This window comes from Aethalodelphis obliquidens, unplaced genomic scaffold (genome assembly GCF_003676395.1).
Source record: "Aethalodelphis obliquidens isolate GAN/ISIS:26980383/991018 unplaced genomic scaffold, ASM367639v1 scaffold16, whole genome shotgun sequence".
Classification (NCBI taxonomy): domain Eukaryota; kingdom Metazoa; phylum Chordata; class Mammalia; order Artiodactyla; family Delphinidae; genus Aethalodelphis; species Aethalodelphis obliquidens.
In genome coordinates, this window is record NW_020837960.1 from 19,218,302 (window position 1) to 19,244,884 (window position 26,583).

The window sequence follows — 26,583 nt, forward strand, 5'->3', positions numbered from 1 at the left end:
CAGGCTCTAGGTGTGCGGGCTTCAGTAGTTGTGGCACAGGGGCTCAGTAGTTGTGGCGCACGGGCTTAGTTGCTCCACGGCATGTGGGATCTTCCCTGACCAGGGCGCAAACCCATGTCCCCTGCATTGGAGGCGGATTCTTAAACACCGTGCCACCAGGGAAGTCCTAGGCTGCTTTTTAATGCAGTCATTATATGCATATAAACCCCCTCCCTACTTTTTCAGCTTCTTCCTCACCACCTTCTAATTTGTGATGACAGCTCGAATCATTAAAAATCAATCTAGGGCTTCCCTGGTGGTGCAGTGGTTGAGAGTATGCCTACCGATGCAGGGGACACGGGTTCGTGCCCTGGTCCGGGAAGATCCCACATGCCGCGGAGCGGCTGGGCCCATGAGCCGTGGCCGCTGAGCCTGTGCATCCAGAGCCTGTGCTCCGCAACGGGAGAGGCCACAACGGTGAGAGGCCTGCGTACCGAAAAAAAAAAAATCAATCTATAATATAGCATTCTGATGTAGTTGCATGGCATCATTTCAAAGAAGACTGATTTAAAGAAGACTAAAGTTAAATATTTTGGGACAATATTTTTTGGTTTGTTTTTTTAACAAATTTAATGCGTTTTCTATCTTATTTATTTATTTTTGGCTGCGTTGGGTCTTCATTGCTGTACATGGGCTTTCTCTAGTTGCGGCGAGCGGGGGCTAACTTTGTTGTGGAGCGCGGGCTTCTCATTGTGGTGGCTTCTCGTTGCAGAGCACAGGCTCTAGGCGCACAGGCTTCAGTAGTTGTGGCACGCGGGCTCAGTAGTTGTGGCTTGTGGGCTCTAGAGCACAGGCTCAGTAGTTGTGGCGCACGGGCCCAGCCGCTCCGTGGCATGTGGGATCTTCCCAGACCAGGGCACGAACCCGTGTTCCCTGCATCGGCAGGCGGACTCTCAACCACTGCGCCACCAGGGAAGCCCCTGTGCAATCTTTTATAATTATAATTTATAATTAAGCAGGCAGTGTTTTTTACCCTTAAACTAAGACAAATGTTGACTTTAACAACTTCTAACTTAGCATATTTTAATAGCTTTCCACAATGTCAGGTTTTCTAAAACCTTAATATGAAATGGATCAAATAAAAATTGTGGCAAATTAAGCTGATCTTTTCAATTAGGTATTTTGGTAGTTAAATTGTTGTAACTTCTTTGTTGTATTATGATGCAGAAATTCAGGTGAACTTGTTCCTGTTTTTAGTTATCAGTCCTAAAGACGTGGCAATTTAGTTAAACTGTCTGGTGTGGGGCAGCAGAATTATTTTTAATTTTTACGTTGAATATTTCATATAAAATTTTCTTCTCATAAACAATTTTTTGTTGACTGTGTATAAAATATTCATTAAAATAATTTTTTTCTTTTTCAGTTTTAGGAAAAATATATTCAAGGGGAAGAGGCTTAATATTTTTGAGCTTAAGGCAGTTACTGAAGAGGCACCTGAAACAGGTTTGTTAAGAAAATAACACTATTTCTCAGGAGTAAACATTCCATCTTTGGAAAATGTCCTTCATGTTTTGATTGCGTAATCATCAGGTATTTTAATATTCCATCCTGTCATTGACCTGGATCTTGCTTATTAACGTAGTTGTTGACATGTTAGTGTTGGTCAGATTTCTCCCTTGAAATGCTGCAGCCCGTGAGGCAATGGGAGGTAAGTACCATCAGCCACATGAATCCAGATCTATAGATTGGCTGCTAATTTGGGTTAGAACGTTAATGATCACCTACTATTTGCAACACACCTTTGTACTATTATGTAAAGATAAATTGTGGTGTCTGCCCTAAGGCAGCTTACTATCTAGAAGAGGAGATAGCACTTATAGGTGCTAATTTATTGAAGTGATTTAGAGATTATTTAGGAGATGGGAAGGAGAGCATTCAGGGAATATATTTAGCAGACTTGTGGTGTTTTTTTCTTAACACACAGTTAGTGTTTGTTCTCTGTTCTTCCCCCTTTCTTCTTTCGGCAAGAAGTCAGATCCTTCACAGTCACCATTTTAAGCCTAATTAAAAGAGAAATAAGTGTCCTCTTGCTTGACATTAAATTTGTCTTACTGATAACTTAAAATAAATGAAGAAACTCCATACAAATGGTCTTAGCTTATAAGTGACTTCCATTTCTAAGGATTATCAGTTAACTTTTTGGACCTTGGTAGAAATAATTTTATTTTTGATATTTAAGTTTCTAGGCCATCTTCCAGTGGCTCATTTAATCTTTCAGTTACTTATAAAAACATCTGATTTTCCCACTATTCAATAAACTCCTTGATATTAGGGGCTGGGTCTCACTGATTTTTGTATACCCAATAGCCCCTAGCCAAGTGGCTTACAAATAATAGGAATCCGTTATCTTAAATCCTTTTTTAAACAAATTGAGCTATAAAATAAATATCCATGGAGGAAAGGCATTAATTCAATCACTGTTCATTTAAGCTGAAGATGAAGCTAAGAGAACAACGCCCCCCTTCTTGTACTGTGACAACTGCATTCTGTCTTCTATGACTGATGAAAAGGAAATGCAAAATGCACAGGCGTGGAGAATGGATCACCTCTCCCCTGTTGAAGTGGCAACTCTTTTTTTTTGGGCCGCACCGCCCAGCTTGTGGGGATCTTAGTTCCCGGACCAGGGATTGAACCCTGGCCACTGCCGTGAATCTTAACCACTGGACCACCAGGGAATTCCTGAAGTGGCAACTCTTAAGCTTGCCCCAAAAGGGGAACTTTTTGTCAGGGCAGCTGCTAAGGTTCACCTAATGAACAGCCAGAAGAGGTGATGGGTTCTTGAAGGAGCCAGCTTGCTTTTTTAAAAAGTAAATTTATTTATTTATTTATTTAATTTTGGCTGCTTTGGGTCTTTGTTTCTGCGCGCGGGTTTCTCTAGTTGCAGCAAGCGGTGGCTACTCTTCATTGTGGTGCACAGGCTTCTCACTGCAGTGGCTTCTCTTGTTGCAGAGCACGGGTTCTAGGTGTGCACGCTTCAGTAGTTGTGGCATGTGGCCTCAGCAGTTGTGGCTCATGGACTCTAGAGCGCAGGCTCAGTAGTTGTGGTGCATGGGCTTAGTTGCTCTGCGGCATGTGGGATCTTCCCGGACCAGGGCTCGAACCCGTGTCCCCTTCATTGGTAGGTGGATTCTTAACCACTTTGCCACCAGGGAAGTCCCAATAAGTATATTCTAACTTCTTAAGAAACTGCCACACTCTTTTATTCAATACAGAGCAGCTGTACCATTACATTTCCACCAGTGATGTTTGGTGGGAATGTGACTCATTCTTTAAAGATGTCTTAAATTTTCAAAACAAATAAATGATTGAAACATGTGATATGATGGTGGTAAAAAGCTAACACTATATTACCTTACTCATAGAGTTGGTTGTGAGGATTAAATGAACTAATGTATAAAAAGCATTTAGCACAGAATAAGTGCCCAGTACGCATTAATAGTATTATCATTGTCATTGTTACTGTAATTATGTTAATTTAACTTATTTGGTCTTTATTAGTAGTACATTTGTGACTTATCTTAACAGACTAAAAATAAAGATAAACAGACTGGACTTTAAAGATCTAAATCACATGTTGTATAAAAAATATTCAGTCATAAAAAGATCTGTGAACAGAATAGACATTTTTTTCCTTTCCAATAGAGGGGGCAGTGAGACTAGTGGTTAATTACCTAGCATTGTAGTAAAAACAAAAAGTAAGGCTTGCAATTATTGTGGTTGCAGTCTTTATATATTATTTTTGTTTCAATTTTAGCTATCAAAGAGTGACCTTTCATTATATACTGGTTTTTATTTTGTTGGTTTTGTTTTTTGTGGTTTTTTTGGGGGTGCATTGGGTCTTTGTTGCTGCACGCGGGCTTTCTCTAGTTGCAGTGAGCAGGGGCTGCTCTTCGTTGTGGTGCACAGGCTTCTCATTGCGGTGGCCTCTCTTGTTGCAGAGCACAGGCTCTAGGCACGTGGGCTTCAGTAGTTGCAGCGTGTGGGCTCAGTAGTTGTGACTCATAGGATCTAGAGCGCAAGCTCAGTAGTTGTGGTGCACGGGCTTAGTTGCTCCGAGGCATGTGGAGTCTTCCCAGACCGGGGATCGAACCCATGTCCCTCTTCATTGGCAGGTGGATTCTTAACCACTGCGCCACCAGGGAAGTCCCTATATACTGTTTAATTATGAGCTTCTAGATCTGAAAATATATTATCAATTCAGAGCTGATAACATTTTTTAAATATAAATTTATTTTATTTATTTATTTTTGGCTGTGTTGGGTCTCCATTGCTGCGCATGGGCTTTCTCTAGTTGTGGCGAGTGGGGGCTACTCTTCGTTGTGGTGTGCAGGCTTCTCATTGTGGTGGCTTCCCTTGGTTTGGAGCATAGGCTCTAGGCATGTGGGCTTCAGTAGCATTGTGGCGGGCAGGCTCAGTAGTTGTGGCACATGGGCTTAGTTGCTCCGTGGCCTGTGGGATCTTCCCGGACCAGGGATCAAACCTGTGTCCCCTGCATTGGCAGGCGGATTCTTAACTACTGTGCCACCAGAGAAGCCCTGATGATAACATTTTTAAAAAGAAAGATATTTATATGGAATTGTGTGTAATTTGGATGTTTTTATTCTACAGAGGCAGTACCTTCTCTTTGGGATGTAGAATTTGCTAAGCAGTTAGCGGCAGTCAATGAACAACCCTTTCAGAATGGTTTTGAAGAGATGATCCAATTGACAAAAGAGGGGAAATTGTGGGAGTTCCCAATTAACAATGAAGCAGGTAAGTCTTAATGCCATAGGTTTATAAAACTCAATGATTGAGATTAAATCTGGCAGATGTTCAGTTGTAGGTTTTGGATACTTACCTGAATTTCAAAACTTTGTGTAAACATCTTTGTGATGTCCTAAAGAAATCTGACAGTGTTTTTTTTAAAAAGAATGCTACGATTTCACTGAATTCTAGTTGTTGGATAAGGAAAATAAAGAAGTAAAATTATATGGCAGAAATGCATCATGAATTTCTGTGACATAGAAGTGTTGAGAACTGCAAATGATGACAGTTTTCTACTTGCTAAAAGCAGGAGATTACCTGGTAAATCTTCTAATACATTAAATACTGGGTATGAGATCATCCTTCAGTTTTGGGGAACATTACAACCTTCAAGTTTTATGCTGGTATCTTTTATTTAAAACGGTTGCATTAATGAGACACAAGTTTCTTGTATTCAAAGCCACTCAAAACAAATAGGTTAGGAGGCTTTGAAATTCTTTGGCTGCATACCTAGGTGCTTTGAGCCAGTAATAAAACATTATCTACTTTCCTGGAGATTTTTCTAGAGGTGTTACATCTTCCTCAATCAAAAGGAAAACAGTATTGCTATGCTGTTTATTTTTTATGGCGCCCGTGATGTCATCAGCTAAACATTTCATTGAATTTTTATTGATGTATTTTCAGTTAGAAGGGATTCATTTACTTTTATGGTAAGATTAAATAGAAATAGCAAACACCTCAGGAAGCCTTAGGAAAATGTAGTCTGTATTTTAACCTTTGTAGTATTATGCTGCACTGTAATATTTTCATTTTTGATAACCTTTCATTTGTTTGGATTAATAAGTGGAGTGGTAGCTTAAATAGTCTTATATTTTCATAAAGTAATCTTTTGTATAGGAAAACTTTAGGGACTTACAAATCCTTTAGCAAATTCTTAATATTTGTATGATATATTCAGTAATATAGAAATTTGCATTTCATCTATTAAATAATGTGTATTTTTTAAAGTATACTTTAAATATTTTTAAAAGTATTATGGCTTCTACATTCTAGAAGGTATCAGGATAAGGTAAAAAAAAAAACCCAAAAACCAAGGACTTTTATTTGTGTAGGCCTGAGTTCAGATTCCAGCTATGTCAGTTATTAGCCATTTGCCTTTGAGGAAATTATTTAACCTCCTGAGCCTTAGTTTTCTCATGTGTAAAATTAAAGGTACCTCACTGGAAGAATGTAAGAATTAAATAAGATATTGAGTTGCTCAGCACAGTTCTTGGCATATAATACATAGGAATAAATGTTAGTTCTTTTCCGCTCCTGTATGACGATAGAATTTTAAAAGTAGCAAAAAAAACTAACAAAATATAATCTATGATATTAAGGGAAGACTTTGTTCCATATTTGATGAAAGTTGGGTGTTCCAGGTCCTCATGGTTCAAGATATGGTTTTAAAACCCAGTATTGAGGTAGAAGATGTGACTTTACTTAGGAGAGACAGTGAGTGTGGTGGTTAGAGACCAAGTTCCTGAGTGAGTCTTCATCTCTCCAAGCCTCACTTCCTCCATCTTATAAAGTGATGGGAATAATAATAGGATTATTTTATGGGATTCTTCTGAGAAACAACTGATTATACAAGTAAAGCATTGTTACCATCCTCATCCCTGTTTCTACAACAACGATATTGTGAGAAGATTTGCTATTATAACTGTTTTCTCTTCTATACTATAACATCTTTAAATCTTAAAATATTCATGAGGATACTGTGTATTTTCTAGGAACCACCAAATAGGATAATAGAAAAGCATGAATCGGCAGTACATTGTCATCAGCAGAAAAACATTTAAGTTTATCAGAATCTTGAGTGTCCAAACTCCAAAGGAATTTATCTTAGATTTGACCTCGTTTCTGAGAAAGTGTCATTTCTGAAAAAGGAAAAAAACATGTTTTCTGGTCAGGTTGGGGAGATGAATGTGACAAGTGCCCATATACACTGTACACATTATTGATGATTTGGGGTCGGAAAGGGAGGTATCTCATTTCCAGCTCCTGAAGGCAATTGTTATCTGAACGAAGAACAGGAAGGGAACCGTGGAAACGTTCTCACCTTGATCACTCCCCTCAGTACACACTTAGGGTCTTCTGAATACTTTAAGAGGACCGGCCTTAGAACCTGGAGCCTCAGCCGTTCAGTAACATTCTTCTATATTTCTTATACTTAACTTTTAAGAGTAGTAAAGCATCATGCTCACTCTCCTAATGATTAGCTTCATGAAGATTTACTTTGATGTTTTTGGGAAAAGATGTTTTGTTGTGTATTTAGGGACTCACCATGTCAGTTTGGGAACATGATACCAAAAATGATAAAATGCATGTCTTCTGTTTAAAATTTACTTCCCAGTGTTGTGTTTTTCTGTTATATAAAAAATTGCACTTGTTTGTTTTGCCACTTAAAATGTAAAAATTGTTTTCCCAGTTTGAAGTAGCTTTTTGTCAGTTTTTAAAACCTGGTTTGTCCCTTCTATGTGCTTTGCGAGCCTAGAGATTTATAAAAGCTGTTAGATGGAATTATTCCCAGTTAGATTTTGTAGTCTTTGTTATATATTGGATTGATAATAAGGTCACTTCTGTTTTAGCTTTGGCTTTATCTAAATTTAATCCCATTTTTACCACTACCCAGTTAACAGGGTCCTGCTCTTTAATATCCATTAGCCATGTACATGCCACCGAATTACAGGTGTTTTGAAATACCCTCCAAGAGTAATTCTCAGTTTAGAGGCTTCAGTGGGCAAAAAAGCTCAGTCATGGATGTCAGTCACACTTTTGTTTTTATTCTTCAGTTGGTTTAAACTTGTAATGTGCCATCCTTTGCTAGGGCATCTGGAATGTGTGCTGTAATATGAGCTAGCAAGAATAGTGAGAAAAGTTCAGAATTACCATAGAATTCTAAAGAGGGCTCTGTTGTCATGTGGGAGGGTATAGTGTGGAGAAAATTAGGGCAGATATAAAGATGGTTAAGTATGTGTTGTCTGAAACAATCTGTTGGTTGTTTGAGATGGTGGCCTTTGAACAAGAGCCTCAGAATACAAACAGGAAAAGAAATAATAGTTTTGACAAAATAGAAGTGGAAGCAAGTCAAAGTGAAAGTGACTGAATTTGCTTCAGTGCTATAATACACTCTTGTCAAAAATAATTGGTCAGGGCTTCCCTGGTGGCACAGTGGTTGAGAGTCCGCCTGCCGATGCAGGGGACGCGGGTTCGTGCCCCGGTCCGGGAAGATCCCACACGCCGCGTGAGCCGTGGCCGCTGAGCCTGCGCGTCCGGAGCCTGTGCTCCGCAACAGGAGAGGCCACAACAGTGAGAGGCCCGCGTACCGCAAAAAAAAAAAAAAAAAAATCAGTCATTGCTATTAGCTGGATTTTACCGTTTATTTGCTGTACCATATTTTTAGTTGTATTCAGTAATATTTAATTGCATTCAGTAATATTTAAAGGAGAATTAGACACAGATTTAACCTGAGTTGATTGTACACCATTTGGGATTTCCTTGTTGTATTTAATTTCCCACACTCTCTTATTTTCTCCTTACTATATTATGTTTCTTTTGTTTATTAAAAAATATTTTAAATTACAGAAATAAATATATTAAAGTTTACTTGCAAAAAAATTAAATAATATGGAAGAATAGAGAATATACCTTTACCTCTCAGTTCTCTTCCCTTTTTCTGAAACGACCATTGTCAATAGTTTGATAAGTGTCCTCACAGTCCACTTTAAATGGTAGTTTCACATTTATCTGTTGTTTTGGTCTATATGGGACCATAAAATGGAACTATTTTACATATTCTATAGTATGCCATTGTATGAATGCACTGTAATTTATTTTACCACTTTCCTGTTGATGGATGGAGCTGTAGTGAATCTTTTTATACATATCCTTCTGTATATGTCTGAGTACTTCAGTTCCTAGAAGGGTCAAACAATAGGCGTGTTTTATATTGCAATAAATATTGGCACATTCTCTTCTAAAAAGATAGCCAGCTGCTCCTCCAGCTGGTAGGATGGGGGCGGGGGCGGCATGGAATGTCTCACCATTCAGCACACAGATTTTCACTTAATTCCCCTTCTTATCAATTTAGTGACTCATTCCTCTTTCTGTTTTAGTTTCTCCAAAAAGTAAACTTCCCATCTTCTTTGGGAAATGGATGGTGTAGTCATCTAGAGATATAGGTAGAAGGTGGGAGATCTAAGTATTCCCTAAACCAGTTTTAATTAATCCTCTGGTTTTTTGTCCCTCATCCCCATTCCTAATTTCAGTGGTATATGCTGCCACTAATTCCCGAAGCCTTTGAAGTCTGCTTCTTAATTTGGTTTTAGCATCTTCGACTCAGCTGAGTCAGTTACTACTTATCTGTCCACTGTCCTTCCTCTAACATTTTGCTGATACCTCCTGTCTGTTATTGTTTCTTCTTCTGTTCTCTTTGTCTTTTTATTCCTTTTATTGCCATGTAGTAGATATTACAGGGGAGCAGAGATTTTTAAAGCATGGGTTCAATCTGCTACATTTTAACTAGAAGTCCTTGTTGCTTATCTTTTAACTGTTCAGAACGTCTTCAACCAACAGTGATTTTAATTTGGACCTAGTCAGATCTGTTAGCCTTTTCCTGTTTAATCTATCTGGAACTTATTTTTGTATATAGTATCCCCTCTTTATCTCTTTCTCGTTTTTTCCTTTGTTTTATACTTGCCAGTACCACTTGGCTTTCATTCACTCATTGACTTATTCAGGAAGGATCTGTTCATTACGCCCTGCTGGAACATTCTGAGTTAAAAAGATGGTTGATCTCTCATCTAGGGGAAGAGTAATAAGAAATAAGATCACCTATGCCCTTAGATGCTTTTCCACCTAATATAGCATAGTCATAATTGCTATACCCATTAACTCATTATAACTTTATGTCAGAGATAGTCAATCTGTTAATGATTTAATAAATTGATTATTGAACTTGTGTTAACACAGCTATTTTTAAAAATGATTTGCAAAATTTTCTGTCTTGAGTCTTATATTTTAAGTACATCTAAGGATATTAATAACTAACAACAACAACAACATCTCAATCCAGAAGTCACCCTTGGATTTTTGAGAGCACTTATCACCTTGATTTATTAAGTCTCCAGTGCTACAGACCTTATGTCTTAGCCCTAACATACTCTTTCAAATATATTGAACATGTAAACCTGCCTTGTTTTTCACATTAGCCATATTGGGTTGTTGTTTTTTTTTTAAAGAATAATTGTCACAGGAAACTGTTAGCAGTGTTTGACAATATGGAAAAGACCTTTAGCAAAGCGAGGCTTTTATTTTTCATTTTTTACCTCTCTGGATTGCACTTCTCCCATTCCTATCCCCAGGTGCATACGCCTTAAAAACAAAAGGAAAAAAAGTGAAGGAGTAACAACATGCTTGCTTGGTGGTATAAACTATTGAGAACCATAGAGAATTCTGAATGGGATTCAGAGAAAGATTTTTTTAAACAATAATTTGTCTTATTTTTAAAAAATACGTATGCATTTAGGGAAAGGACTAGAAGGATATACACCTTAGAAGTGATTAGTCTTGGAAGTGACTAGCCTGGGAAAATGTGAGTAGAAACTTTCGGGGGTTATAGGATAGAGAAAACTTCCATTTAAAAAATTCCTGCACAGCTTTTTCCCTGTATTTCATTGACTATGACTACTTTTGTCTTTCACCGTTTTAAATATCTCTGAGATCGTGATGCACCTGGTTATGCTAGTCAGGCATCAGTGAAGGAGCAGTTGTCATTGCCTGTTGTGGATACGCATCCAGATTTGCATTAGGGGCGTCAGAGAGGCCATAGTGGAACACTCTTAAGAAACGCTGCATCGCAAATGTTCTTAATAGACGTTGGAAAGCACGGCTGCTGACAACTCCGAGTTGAAAAGCCAGTTCAGAAGAGTTGGATTCTGAATGTGAAGCAGTTTTAGGAATACCTCAGCCGATCATGTCAATCAGTTTTTGCTACATAACAAACCACCCCAAACTTACTAAAACAACAGCTAAGTTGTAACTGCTCATGAGCTTATGGGTTTTCTGGTTGGTTTTGGCAGGTTGGCTGGGGTGGGTTGTTCTAGAGTAGCTTCTCTCAAGTGTCTGGTTGGTGTCTAGTTGGTTGTCAGAGAAGGCGATAGGAGGGTTATATGTCACTCATCATCTCACAGGCTAGCCTGGGCTGTTCACCTGGCTATAGAAGAGTTCCTAACACAAGGAAGAGCAGGGACTGATGTGCAAGCGCTTTTCAGGTCTTTGTCTGCATTGTGTTTGGTAATGTCCCGTTGACCAAAGCAGGTCACCTGGCCAACCTCAAATTTAAGGGTTGGAGAAACAGGCTGTATCTACCTCTTTATGGGAAGAATGGCAAAGGCACAGTGCAAAGGGGAATGTATACAAGCATAGGAGTAGTATGTGGCCATTTGGCCGTCTAATGCCTTAATTTATTTCTTGTGTGTTTTAGTTTTTATAAAAATGATGAATAGGGCTTCCCTGGTGGCGCAGTGGTTGAGAGTCTGCCTGCCGATGCAGGGGACGCGGGTTTGTGCCCTGATCCGGGAAGATCCCACATGCCGCGGAGCGGCTGGGCCCGTGAGCCATGGCTGCTGAGCCTGCGCATCCGGAGCCTGTGCTCCGCAACGGGAGAGGCCACAACAGTGAGAGGCCTGCACACTGCAAAAAAGAAAAAAAAGAAAAATGATGAATAGATCTTTAACTGTCCAAATAAAATTTTTAAAATCTCTTTCAATAAGTGTAAGATAATTGTAAGTGATTAGAGAGCATTTTTAAACTTCTTATTTTGAGGTAATTGTGGGTTCACATGCAGCTGTAAGAAATGATAAATATCTCACATACCCTTTACCCATCTTCCCTCAGTAGTTACCGCCCACGTAACCACAGCACAGTATCACAGGCAGGCAGCTGGCAGCCGTGTCTTTCAGCCATGTTCAGATGTCACCAGTTCTACATGTACTCCTTTGTGTGAGTGTGTTTGTGTGCTTAGTTCTGTGCAGTTTTGTCACGTATGTAGATTCATGTAATCACGACCACAGTCAGGATACAGAACAGTTCTGTCGCCTCAAGGATCTCTCTTATACTCTTTCATAACGACATCCACTCACCTCTCACTGCTGTCCTTTCTTAGTCCCTGATCCTTGGCAATCTTACTAAATCCATTTTCCATTTCTGTAATTTTGTCACTTCAAGAAAGACGTACACATGGAATCACACAGTATGTAACCTTTGGGGATTGGCTTTTTTTTCCCACTCAGCATGATTAATTCTCTGGAGATGTATCCAAGTTGTTGTGTGTGTCAATAGGGGTTGTTTGCTGCTGTTGTTTTTATTGCTGAGTAATATTCCATGGTTTGAATGTACCTTATAGTTTGTTTAACCATTCCCCTGATAAAAGACATCTGGGCTGTTACCAGTTTTTGGCTATTACAATAAAGGTGCTGTAAATATTCACGTACAGGTTTCTGTATGAATATAGATTTCCATTCCCCTGGGATAAATACTCAGGAGTGCAGTTTCTGGGTAGTGTGGTAGTTACAGGTTTAGTTTTTTTTTTTTTGCCGTACGCGGGCCTCTCACTGTTGTGGCCTCTCCCGTTGCGGAGCACAGGCTCCGGACGTGCAGGCCCAGCGGCCATGGCTCACGGGCCCAGCCGCTCCGCGGCATGTGGGATCTTCCCGGACCGGGGCATGAACCCGTGTCCCCTGCATCGGCGGGCGGACTCTCAACCACTGCGCCACCAGGGAAGCCCGTCTTTGTATCCTTTTAACAGATTCTTTCACAGACCAAAAGTCTTCAATTTTGATGGGGCCCAATTTTTCCTTTTATGGATTGTGCTGTTGGTGTCAAATTCTTTGCCAGCCCTAGAACCAGAAGATTTTCCTCTGTTTTTTTTTTCTGTTATATATATAGTTTAGACCGTGATCCATTCTTTGTTAATTTGTATGAGGTTGAGGTTCTTTTTCAATTCTTCTGGCACCATTTGTTGAAAAGGCTGTCCTTTCTCCATTGAATTGTCTATGCATCTTTGTAAAAAGTTGGGCATATTCATGTGGATCTGTGTTAGTCTGCTAAGACTTCTATAATAAAATATCACAGACTAGGTACCTTAAACAACAGAATTTACTTTCTCAAAGTCTGCAGGCTGGAAGTCCAAGATCCATGTGTTGGCAGTCCATAACAGGGTCTATTTCTGGGTCCTCGATTTTTGTTCCATCAACCTTTGTGTCTTACTGCCTGCCAATACCATACTCTATTTTTTAAAAAACTTTTATTGGCATATAGTTGATTTACAATGTTGTGTTAGTTTCAGATGTACAGCAAAGTGAATCAGTTATACATATATCTACTATTTTTTAGATTTTTTTTTCCATATAGGTCATTACATAATATTGAGTTCCCTGTGAATACCATACTCTTTTGATTACAGGCATACCTTAGATATTGCAGGTGTGTTTCCAGACCATCGCAATAAAGCAAAGATTATAATAACGCAAGTCACATGCATCTTTTGGTTTCCCAGTGCATATAAAAATTATGTTTACACTACACTGTATTCTGTTAAGTGTGCAATAACATTATGTCTAAAAAAGTACAGTACATACCTTAACTAAAAAATACTTTATTGAGAGAGAGTCACGGACATATACACACTAACAAACGTAAGGTAGATAGCTAGTGGGAAACAGCTGCATGGCACAGGGATATCGGCTCAGTTCTTTGTGACCGCCTGGAGGGGTGGGATAGGGAGGGTGGGAGGGAGGGAGACGCAAGAGGGAAGAGATATGGGAACATATGTATATGTATAACTGATTCACTTTGTTATAAAGCAGAAACTAACACACCATTGTAAAGGAATTATACCCCAATAAAGATGTTAAAAAAAATACTTTATTGCTAAAAAATGCTTACCATCATCTGAGCCTTCAGCAAAGATCACCAATCACAGATCAGCATAGCAAATATAATAATAATGAAAAAAGTTTGAAACATTGTGAGAATTACCAAAATGTGACATAGAGACATGGAAGTAAGCAAATGCCATTGGAAAAAATGGTGTAGATATACTTGCTTGACAGAGGGTTGCTGCAAACCTTTAATTTGTACAAAAATAAAAGGCAATATCTGTGAAGCACAGTAAAGCAGAGCACAGCGAGACGAGGCATGCCTGTACTGTAGCTGTAGAGTCAGCCCGAGCGTTATTCCTCCCACTTGATTCTTCTCTTTCAGGATTGTCTTAACTCTTCTAGGACTTAAGCCTTTCCATATAAATTTTAGAATAAGCTTGTCTGTGGCAAAACTTTGCTGGAATTGTGGTAGAAAGTACATTAAACCTGTAGATGAGTTTGGAGAGAAATGACATCTTTACTATGTTGAGTCTTCCAATTTAAATAGTGATTCTTATTTTTATGATCTTGTATCCTGTAACCTTACTGAACTCACTAATTAGTTCTAGGAGTTTTTTTGTAGATTCCTTGGAATTTTCTACGTAGACAATCATGTCATCTGCAAATAGTTTTATGTCTTCCTTTCCCATCTACGTGACTTTTCTTTCTGCCTCCCTCATCAGTGGCTGGAAATTTCAGAACTATGTTGAGTAGGAGTTGTGAGAGCTGATCTCCTTGCCTTGTTCAGGAACTTCGGGGAGAAGCCTTCAGTCTTTCACCATGATATTAGCTGTAGGTTTACCATGTTGATGTAGTTCTTCTCTTTTCCTAATTTGCTGAGAATATTTATCAAAGTGAGTGTTGGGTCATACGATTTTTCTTCTTTAACCTGTTGATATGGTAGATTACCTTGACTTTCAGATGTTGAACCAGCCTTGCAGTAAAATCCTACTTGAGTAAATTCTACTTGATCTTGGTGTATAAATCTTTTTATACATTGTTGGATTTGTCTGCTAATTTTGTTTAAAGGTTTTTCCTCTAAGTTTATTAGAGATATTGTTTTGTAGTTCTCTCTCTCTCTTGCTCCTGTTTTTGGTTGTTTTGTCTGTTTTTTTAACAAGGTAATGCTGGTCTCATAAAACGTGTTAGGAAGTATCCTGTCTTCTAGTTTCTGGACGAGATTGTGTAAAATTGGTGTTAGTTTTTCTTTAAATGTTTGAGAACTTTTAAATTACATATTGCTTTTCTTTAGTAGTTATAAGATTATTCAGGTTATCTTTTATTTTGGTTGAGTTTTGGTAGTTCAATGGATTTTTTTTTAAGTTGTCCATTTTTTTCAAGTTGTTGAATTTGTGAGTGTAAGGTTGTTTGGAGTATTCCTTTATTATCCCTTTAATGATTTCAGGATTTATAATGATAACCCCCTTTTCATTGCTAATATTGTTGGTGTGTGCCTTCTCTTTTTTCTTTATCAGACTTGCTAGAAATGTATCAATTTTTGTTTTTTTTGTTTTGTGTGTGTGCGTGTGAAGAACCAGGTATTGGTTTCATTGATTTTTCTCTATTTTCTTGTTTTCAGTTTTATTGATTTCTGATGTTATCTTTATTATTTCCTTCCTTTTGTTTGCTTTGGGGTTATTTTGCTCTTCTTTTACTAGGTTCTTAAAGTGGGAGCTTAGATTATTGATTAGAGACTTCTCTTATGTGTGCATTCAGTGCTATATATTTCCCTCTCAGCACTGTTTTAGCTGTGTCCCACAAATTTTGATTTGTTGTATTTTCATTCGATTCTATGTGTTTTTTAAAATTTCTTTTGAGGGACTTCCCTCAAGGCACAGTGGTTAAGACTCCACACTCCCAATGCAGGGGGCCCAGGTTCAATCCCTGGTCAGGGAACTAGATCCCACATGCATGCCACAACTAAGGAGCCCGCCTGCCACAACTAAAGACCCGCAATCCAAATAAATAAATATTATTTCTTTTGAGATTTCCTTTATGACCATGAATTACTTACATTAATTTCCAACTGTTTGAAGATTTTCCTATTGTCTTCCTGTTACCGATTTCTGTTTTGATTCCTTTATGATCAGAGAACATACTGTATATTATTTCAGTTATTTTAAATATGTTGACATTTGTTTTGTGACCCAGGATATGGTTAAACTAGGTGAATGTTCCATGGATACTTTAAAAGAATTTGTATTCTGCAATAGTCTGGTAGAGTGTTCTGTAGATGTCACTGTGATCCTGTTGGTTGATGTTGTTCAGTTCTTCTGTGTCTCTGCTAATTTTCTACTTGCTAGTTCTCACAGTTGTTGACAGTGGGGTCTTGAAACCTCCAACTGTAATTGTGGATTTTTTAATTTCTACTTTATTTCTATCAACTTTTCTTTCATGTATTTAGAAACTCTTTGGTGCATACATAATTAAGATTGCTTGTCTTCTTGGTGGGTTGATCCTTTTATTATGTAATGTTCCTCTTTCTCTCTAATAATTTTCTTTGAAGTCTACTTTGATATTCCTATAGCCACTCATGCATTCTTTTTTTAAAAATTAATGTTAGCAAGATATGTCTGCCTCCATCCTTTTACTTTCAACCTACCTATGTTATAGGTAAATATTCGAAGTGTGTTTCTTGTATATAGCATATAGTTGGATCGTGTTTTTCTTTTGATGGTATATTTAGACATTTACATTTAAAGTAATTATTGATTTGTTAGGATTTAAGTCTCATTTTGTTATTTGGTTTCTGTTCATTTTCTCTGCTTCTCACTCCTCTGTCTTTTCTGGGCTTCCTGTGAGCTGCTTGAATATAAGGATTCCATCTTATTTTGCTTTATGTATTTTTTTAGTGTAGTTTGTATAGTTTTCTTAGTGGTTTCTTTAGATATTAAAATATCCATTAGTAGTAATTGCTGCTACATTTTGAATATTTGTAGTATGCTAAGCATTGTAAAGGAACTTTGTAAGATTTATGTCTATTTAACTTTATAAAACCCCATGAAGAACGTGCTGTCTTAATACTCATTTTATGCCTGAGGAAACTGTTGCTCAGTGAAGTTAATTTGCCCAATCATGTGGCTGTTAAATTGGTGAGCAAACCTCTGTTTTACTCCAGTGTTCATGCCTTTACTGTAATACTATACTACCTCATTTATGTTAATTTTATAGTGTAGGTTTTACATTCAAAATTGTAACATATTTTGTCTCATTTCCTAGGTTTTGATGATGATGGTTCAGAATTTCATGAACATATATTTCTGGATAAATACCTGGAGGATTTTCCAAAACAGGGACCAATTCGCCACTTCATGGAGTTGGTGACCTGTGGCCTTTCCAAAAACCCGTATCTGAGTGTTAAACAGAAGGTTGAACATATAGAGTGGTTTAGGAACTATTTTAATGAAAAACGGGACATTCTAAAAGAAAGTGGCATACAGTTCAATTGAAGATCATGGAAATTCTTATTTCAAGCTGTTGGAGATTCGTATTATAATTAAATAATTTTACTAGAAGTTTTCCTATATTGTGTTCATTATTGCATCTGATTTGAATCATATAGATGTTAAATTGTTTAAAAGTATATGTACGGTGGTAACTGAAAAATATTCCTGCATGGAAAAAAGTTACCAGCTTTTATGGATCCAACTAGTAATTCTAAACAAAAAGAGTATCTTAGAATCACTAATAAGTAAGTTTAAGGCAACTTCCTGTAACCTTTTTCTTTTCATTCAGTGACCATACTTCTTTGAAATATAAGTCGCCATACATGTGATGTCATCAGAGGACTATAACAGTTGAGAGGATTTACAGACAAATTTATATGCATAGATTATATTTACATATACATGTTTCTATATTTGCATATATACATATTTATATTTCCACACTAAATTAACTACCCTTACCTAAGTCTGGGTCACTATAGTGAAGTAACCTTATAGAAATAAAGGGCTTATACTAATCACTTCTAGAATTTTAGGTCATCATGCTAAAATCAGAACTAATTTCCTTTTTTTTTAAATTTTAATTTATTTATTTTATTTGTTCATTATTTTTGGCTGTGTTGGGTCTTCATTGCTGTGCCTGGGCTTTCTCTATTTGTGGCAAGCGGGGGCTACTCTTCGTTGCATGTGTGGGCTTCTCAATGCGGTGACTTCTCTTGTTGCAGAGCACAGGCTCTAGGCGTGCAGGCTTCAGTAGTTGTAGCACACGGGCTCAGTAGTTGTGGCACACAGGCTTAGTTGCTCTGCAGCATGTGGGATCTTCCTGGGCCAGGGCTCGAACCCGTGTCCCCTGCATTGGCAGGTGGATTCTTAACTGCTGTGCCACCAGGGAAGCCCAGAACTAATTTCCATTATGGTGTATAGCAACGTGATTCAGATTCATACAACTGAAAGCACTGAGGATTCTTTTAAAAAAACAAAAACAACCTCAAATTAAGAATTTAGTTTACAGTGGCCTCAGGCTAATAGTGTTCAAGCTCTGGCACAAGCAAACAAAAATTGTATGTGAAGGAACTCACCGTAAACCCAGTCTTCAAATTACAAAACACATAAGGAAAGAAAGCACCATGAATGTGTGCCAGCAGAAACAACAGACAACAGAATCAGACTCACAGAGCCTTTAAATATTGGGCTTATCATATTCAGAATCTAAAAATATGTGTAGGGCTTCCCTGGTGGCGCAGTGGTTGGGAGTCTGCCTGCTAATGCAGGGGACATGGGTTCGAGCCCTGGTCTGGGAGGATCCCACATGCCGCGGAGCAACTGGGCCTGTGAGCCACAACTACTGAGCCTGCGCTCTAAAGCCCACACTGCACAGCTACTGAGCCTGCGCACTCTGGAGCCCACGCACCACAACTAGAGAGAAGCCTGCACGCTGTAACGAAGGTACCCGCATGCCGCAACTAAGACCCAACGTGGCCAAATAAATATTTTTTTAAAAGACTTATTATAAAGCTGTGATAATTAGCAGGATATTACACACAGAGATAGTTAAATAGACTGATGGAACAGAATACAGAACACAGAAATAGGCCCATTAGTATATGGAAACTTGATACATGACAAAGTTGGCATTGCAGATCAATGGGAAGAGTGGATATTCAATGAATGGTATTAGGACAATTGGTTATACACATGAAGGAAAAAAAGTGGATTCTCATATTTTAAAAAAATCCAATTCAGTTGAATTTGATACTTAAATGAGATAAAATTATAAACATTTAAAGTGAAAATACAGAAGAATATCTTTATGGCTCTGATGTAGGCAAGGATTTAAAATACCAAAGCACAATCTCTAAGAAAAAGATTAATAAATTTGGCTATGTTAAAATTTAGAAATTTTAATCAAAAAAGATACCACCAAGAGTGAAAAGACACGTGTCCAACATGGAGAAGATAAATGCTTCAATACAATCACCAAATCAGTAGTATGTATACAAAGAACTCCTAAAAATCAAGTAGAAGAAAAACAACACAAAAGAATATGGTCAAAATATATAAACAGGCATTTCATAGAAGAACTAATATAACTGGCTAATATATGAAAGAATGTGAGGAAAATGCAAATGAAAACCATATGGAGAAAACACTAATTCAAAAAGATACATGCACCCCAATGTTCATAGCAGCATCATTTACGATGGCCAAAGTATGGAAGCAACCCAAGTGTCCATCAACAGATGAGTGGATAAAGATGTGGTGTATATATACACAATGGAATACTACTCAGCCATAAAAAAGAATGAAATTTTGCCATTTGCAGCAACATGGATGGACTTAGAGGGTATTATGCTAAGTGAAATACGTCAGACAGAGAAAGACAAATGCTGTAGGATGTCACTTATATGTGGAATCTAAAAAATACAACACACTAATGAATAAAACAAAAAAGCAGCAGACTCACAGATACAGAGAACAAACTAGTGGTTACCAGTGGGGAGAGGGAAGGGGGAGGGGCAACATAGGGGTGGGGGGAAAGGCTATTATGGGATTACATGAAATTATGTGTGAAATTTTGAAAATTTTAAAGCACTATAGAATTTAAAGAACATTTCAGTTAAAAATTTTTTTAAAAAACCCATATTGAGGCCTTCCCTGGTGGCACAGTGGTTGAGAGTACGCCTACCGATGCAGGGAACACGGATTCGTGCCCCGGTCCGGGAAGATCCCACATGCCGCAGAGCGGCTGGGCCCGTGAGCCATGGCCGCTGAGCCGGCGCGTCCGTAGCCTGTGCTCCACAACGGGAGAGGCCACAATAGTGACAGGCCCACGTACCGCAAAACAAAAACAAAAACCAAACAAAAAGAACCACACCCATATTGAGATAACATTTGTGTATTCTTTAGATGGGTGAAAAATCAAAAGATAGGCAATATCACTCATATGTTGAGGTTAGTGGGAGTATAAATTGGCAAATACTCTTGGAATTACATAATTATATATAATATATATTACATACATATATAGTATGTAACTTAATATATAACATACATGAAACATTTAGTTATCTTTTAATAATTATATGTAAATACATAGTATAAACATCTACCGTGTGTGTGTGTGTGTGTGTGTGTGTGTGTGTGTGTGTGTGTGTATTTATATAAACTGTGAACAACGCTTCTGGAGTACATACCTAAAGAAACCCTTGCAGATAAGTGCTGGGAGGCATTTACAAAAATGTTCAAAGTAGTAAAAATTGGGGAGGAAGTGCCCATTGCCTGGAGAACTAATAAATAAATTGTGGTTTATTCAGGCAGTGGAACTCTAAACAGAAGCAAAAATGATTAAAATAGAGCTATACACATTAATACAGACGAATTTCAGATGTTGAGTGAAAAATAAGTTGCAGCAGAATACATGCAATAGACTCCCATTTACAATTCTGAATATATTGCAGAGCAATAAATGTGATTATAACACAGATCACAGTAATGATAAACACAATACTGTAACTCAGGGAGCCAAGGGAGACGGGCTGTGGCGTTGAGGAGGGACACCCAGGGAGCCTAAACGGCACTAACATTCTATTTCCCAAGTTGGATGGTAGGTTCACAGGTGATCATTTTATTATCATGCTTTAAAAATTATATTACAGGGACTTCCCTGGTGGCGCAGTGGTTAAGAATCTGCCTGCCAATGCAGGGGACATGGGTTCAATCCCTGGTCCGGGAAGACCCCACATGCCACAGAGCAACTAAGCCCGTGCGCCACAACTACTGAGCCTGCTCTCTAGAGCTCGCAAGCCACAACTACTGAGCCCGTGAGCCACAACTACTGAAGCCCGCATGCCTAGAGCCTGTGCTCCACAACAGGAGAAGCCACCACAGTGAGAAGCCCGGGCACCACAATGAAGAGTAGCCCCCACTCGCCGCAACTAGAGAAAGCCTGCGCGCAGCAACAAAGATCCAACACAGCCAAAAATAAATAAATAAATAAAAAAATTATATTACAGATATCCCTTTGTATGTAACAACATTTCATGATATTTTAAGGAATGAATGGAAGTGGGTGTATAACTGGAAGATATGCAGAATCTGGCCATAGTTTTGAAGGACTATCATACCTTCACAGTTGAGACCATGACATTAAAAACATCCTTTCTTTGTCCATCTACACACTTAATTCTAAAGAATCTACTATCCTTAGATTCTAGGTCCCATGGTCTATGTGTATAATGAAGATACTCTAGCCATTTGAAAAAAGAATGCTCTGTTCTCAAGTCAAATAGAGGACCACCTACCATTTCGGGAAGAAGCACGTGTTAGCCAAGGTGCAGGAAAGCTGGAAGGGTGTAGCTCGGTGGCTGAGGGCAGTAGAGGTGGTTGCTCCATGCGTGCCAGTCTAGAGTAATTACTGTCATCAGCATCGTGGCTGAGATGGTCACAGGCACCACTGCGGTGGTGGGTTCCTCTCGGCTGACTGGCCTGGTGCTGTGTGCTTCACACATATTACATCACTGAAGTCTGGAATATTCTCTAAGGTATGTATTATTCCCATTTACAGGAATTTAATAAATTTCCCAATGTTGCAAATAAGTGGTACAGCCAGGATTTAAACCCTAGATCAACAACTCCAAAAACCAAGTTTTTTTTTTTTTCCCAGTACCCCTCAAGAAGAGATTTGAGAGCAATTATATGGATACGCTGGAGTAAAGGGAAAAGGAATTTCTTCATTTGGGTTCAATAAAATATTCTAATGGGATCATCGCAAACATAGGAACTTTGAAGTGGTAGTTAATGTTTAGATGAAAAATCATTGAAGAGTGGAATAACAATAATAACTCAGAGTTTTGGGGGGCTAATTCAGTAGGGCTATTTGGGAAAAAAATAAAGGCAGAAAGCTCACTGGGGCAAATGTCAAAGTGGCCACAATGAAAAAAGAATTTTTAATGGGATGGTAAGTGAGAAACAGCACTGAGAAGAGAAGTCATTTTTCCAGTGTCATTATGGGCAAAAAGAAAATTGTTCTTTTATCTAGCAGTCCCACTCCTGGACATATATCTGGAGAAAACCATAATTCAAAAAGATACATGGGGACTTCCCTGCTGGCAGAGTGGTTAAGAATCCACCTGCCAATGCAGGGAACATGGGTTCGAGCCCTGGTCTGGGAAGATCCCACATGCCGCGGAGCAACTAAGCCCGTGAGCCACAACTACTGAGCCCACGTGCCACAACTACTGAAGCCCGCACACCTAGAGCCTGTGCTCCACAACAAGAGAAGCCACCGCAATGAGAAGCTTGTGTACTGCAATGAAGAGTAGCCCCTGCTTGCCACAACTAGAGAAAGCCTGCACGCAGCAATGAAGACCCAACGCAGCCAAATAAATACACAAATAAATTTATTTAAGAAAAAAGATACATGCATTCCAGTGTTCATGGCAGCACTATGAACAATAGCCAAGACATGGAAGCAACCTAAATGTCCATCGACAGATGAATGGATAAAGATGTGGAATATATATATCTCTATAAATATATAGATAGATAGATATAATGGAATATTACTCAGCCATTAAAAAGAATGAAATAATGCCATTTGCAGCAACATGGATGGACCTAGACATTATCATTCTAAGCAAGGTAAGTCAGAAAGAGAAAGACAAATACCATATGATATCACTTATATGTGGAATCTAAAATATGAAACAAATGAACATATCTATGAAATAGAAACAGACTCACAGACACAGAGAACAGACTTGTGGTTGCCAACGGGAAGGGGGGTGGGGGAGGTAAGGATTGAGAGTTTGACATTAGCAGATGCAAACTAGTACATATAGGATGGATAAACAACAAGGTCCTACTGTATAGTACAGGGAACTATATTCAATATCCTGTGATAACTGAGTCACTTTGCCATACAGCAGAAATTAATACAACATTGTAAATCAACTATACTTCAATAAAATTAAGAAAAAAAAGAAAAGTATTCTTTTAGGCTCTAGGTCAGCTTGTAATAATCCACAGATTGGTGGTTTAGGCCACCATTGTCTGACTTTGAGTCAATCTCTATTCCCTATACCATCAGCAAGAGGGATCAGGAAAAGAAAGAGGAGGAAAGAGTCAGGTGTGCCATACTTGTGGCTGCCGAACGATGCTTCCGTGGGAAAGGAATTTGAAATATGGTCCTAGAATGAAGCTTCTGATTTAGATGGATTGAATTTCACCGTGTGAAAATAACTCACTGCTATTCATTAATGTGTAAAATCAAGAGATTTAAATGAGATTAAGATCTTTGTTAAAATCTCTGAGATATTAAAAATTAAGAACCCGGGACTTCCCTGGTGGCGCAGTGGTTGAGAGTCCGCCTGCCGATGCAGGGGACACGGGTTCGTGCCCCGGTCCGGGAAGATCTCACATGCCGCGGAGCAGCTGGGCCTGTGAGCCATGGCCGCTGAGTCTGCGCGTCCGGAGCCTGTGCTCCGCAACGGGAGAGGCCACAGCAGTGAGAGGCTCGCGTACCGCCAAAAAAAAAAAAAAAAAAAAAAAATTAAGAACCCAATTACCTCTGCCACATTCATTAACTTTGGTTAATGCCTTGACATATTGAGCTACAAACTGGCATTTACAGTCTTTGGTCACTTCTACACCAAAACTTTTAGCCTAACTTGGAGGTGGACGTCAAGCTAGTAGGAGTCAGGAATTATGAATATGAAGCACAGAATTCCCCAACTGAGAAAGCCAAATATCTTTTACTAATTCACTCATTTCATAGGTGTGGAAAATAGAGGCCCAAAGGGAGTAAGTTGCCAGTGATTTCATAGTTCATTTATGACAGAGCTGAGAACCCCAGATTCAGATCAGGGACCCTTCCTTCTTTTACATTAATTGGTAGCTTAAGCTGGTAAGAATTATTTTCTGAATGAACAACAGGGAGCTCCATAAACTCAAAGATGAAAGAAGAGAAAGAGAATGCAAATTGTTTTAAAAACATTTCAGCATTCTGTGAAACCACATGGTTTCAGTGAAGAGCAGTTCAGTATTAGGGGAAATTCTGAATAATATTTAAATCCTCAGCATAGCTATGACCAGGAGGATGTGGTTTTTAATGTGTATTATGAAAATCACACTTCAGATGAAGCTTATTTTATTTTTAATTAACGTTTTTATTTTTGAAATAATTTTAGACTTACAGAAAAGTTACAAAAATAATAAGTCTATGTATACCCTTCACCCAGCACCCCCTAACGTTAACTTACACAACCATAGTTCAATGATCAAAATTCGTAAATTGACATTAATACAATCCTATCAATTAAATTACTGCTGAGGGCCCAGGTTCGATCCCTGGTCAGGGAACTAAGATCCCACAAGCCACGTGCTGTGGCCAAAAAAAAAAAACCCGAAATGAAACAAAAAACATAGAAACCAAGATGTGCGCACAAAGGGGAAGTTTATTATTTGATGATTATAAAGCTTATGTATCAGAAAATTTACCAATATAGGATCACACAGCATCTCCAGTAATAATTCTGAAGCAGAGCAGCCAATTATATATGGGTTAACTTTAAACATGGTTTAAAACGCTCCGTTTGCAGCAAGATGTGCGTTAGGCATGAATGCCGTTTATATCAAAGCTGAGAAGGTGCTTTTCCTTCCTAAGATGTTCCTTTATTCTTTAGCAGAAATTTTAATTTTCTTTTTTTTCAGTCTCTATCCTTCTATCTATAATGTCAAACTAATTACCTCTTATCTTAAATAATAGAATGATAAAATGTTCAATCTCATTAATAATCAAAGATATGCAAAGTTAGCAATGAGACTGCAGCCATCTTATGAAAATATTAACAAATATTGAAAAGCTTAGTAAGATCCAATATTGTTAAGAATGTGAGAAAGCAGGTTCTCTAGGGCACCTTTTTTTTTTTTTTTTTGCGGTACGCGGGCCTGTCACTGTTGTGGCCTCTCCCGTTGCGGAGCACAGGCTCCGGACGCGCAGACTCAGCGGCCATGGCTCACGGGCCCAGCCGCTCCGCGGCATGTGGGATCTTCCGGACCGGGGCACGAACCTGTGTCCCCTGACTCGGCAGGCGGATTCTCAACCACTGCGCCACCAGGGAAGCCCCTCTAGGGCACCTTTTTGAGAGCTATCGGTAGTACTGATTGAAACATTAAATGCATTTGTCTTAGCAATTTCACTTCTAGAAATGGATCTATCAGAGATGTAGGTACAAGTATAAAAAGGTGTGTGTGTGCATATGTGTGTGTGAGACTTCATTGCTGGTACTTATGAAAAACTAGAGACAACTTAAATGTCCATCAGGGATGGCTGGTTAGGTGCTCAACACTGCTAATTATTAGAAAAATGCAAACCAAAACTACAATGAGGTATCACCTCACACTGGTCAGAATGGCCATCATCAAAAAGTCTACAAATAAATGCTGGAGAGGGTGTAGAGAAAAGGGAACCCTCCTATACTGTTGGTGGGAATGTAAATTGGTACAACCACTATGGAGAACAGTATGGAGGTTCCTTAAAAGAGTAAAACTAGAACTACCATATGATCCAGCAACCCCACTCCTGGGCATATATCCAGAGAAAACCATAATTCAAAAAGATACATGCACCCCAATGTTCATTGCAGCAGTATTTACAATAGCCAAGACATGGAAGCAACCTAAATGTCCATCAACAGATGAATGGATAAAGAAGATGTGGTGTATATATATGTATATATATATATATATATATATATATCAATAAACACACATACACACACACAATGCAATATTACTCAGCCATAAAAAAGAATGAAATAATGCCTTTTGCAGCAATATGGTTGGACCTAGAGATTATCATATTAAGTGAGGTGAGCCAAAGACAAATATCGTATGCTATCGCTTACATGTGGAATCTAAAACTATAAAAATGATACAAATAAACTGACATGTAAAACAGAAATAAACCGACAGACATAGAAAACAAACTAATGGTTACCAAAGGGGAAAGAGGGGAAAGGATAAATTAGGAGTTCGGGATTAACATATACACAGTACTATATATAAAATAGATAACTAATAAGGACCTACTGTATAGCACAGGGAACTCTACTCAGTATTTTGTCATAACCTATTGGGGCAAAGAATCTGAAAAAGAATATATACATATATGTATAACTGAATCACTTTGCTGAAACTAACACGACGTTGTAAATCAGCTATACTTCAATTTAAACATTTTTTTAAAAAAGAGAGGGTTAGTTAAATACTGTATTGTGCACGTAGGGGAGAGTCACAAAGAAGTGATGTTTAAGTTGTGAACTAAAGGATGAATAGGCATAAGCTGTGTGTGTGTGTGTGTGTGTGTGTGTGTGTGTGTGTGTGTGTGTGTG

General features: G+C 38.4%; 1 protein-coding gene across 4 annotated transcripts in view; it reads left to right on the plus strand.

Annotated features, from left to right (window-relative positions):
* MRPS31 (mitochondrial ribosomal protein S31) overlaps positions 1-17,265 on the plus strand; it is a 28,438-nt gene extending 11,173 nt beyond the window's left edge. For 3 of the 4 annotated variants that reach the window (XM_027116433.1, XM_027116434.1, XM_027116430.1), the window contains 3 exons: positions 1,403-1,482; positions 4,648-4,791; positions 16,965-17,260. In XM_027116433.1, the coding sequence (XP_026972234.1) occupies positions 1,403-1,482; positions 4,648-4,791; positions 16,965-17,194 (454 nt within the window). In that variant the 3' untranslated portion in view covers positions 17,195-17,260. Of the gene's footprint in view, positions 1-1,402; positions 1,483-4,647; positions 4,792-16,964 lie in introns of all 4 variants that reach the window. The other variant, XM_027116431.1, reaches the window with a different exon arrangement.
* Positions 17,266-26,583: the final 9,318 nt, after the last annotated feature.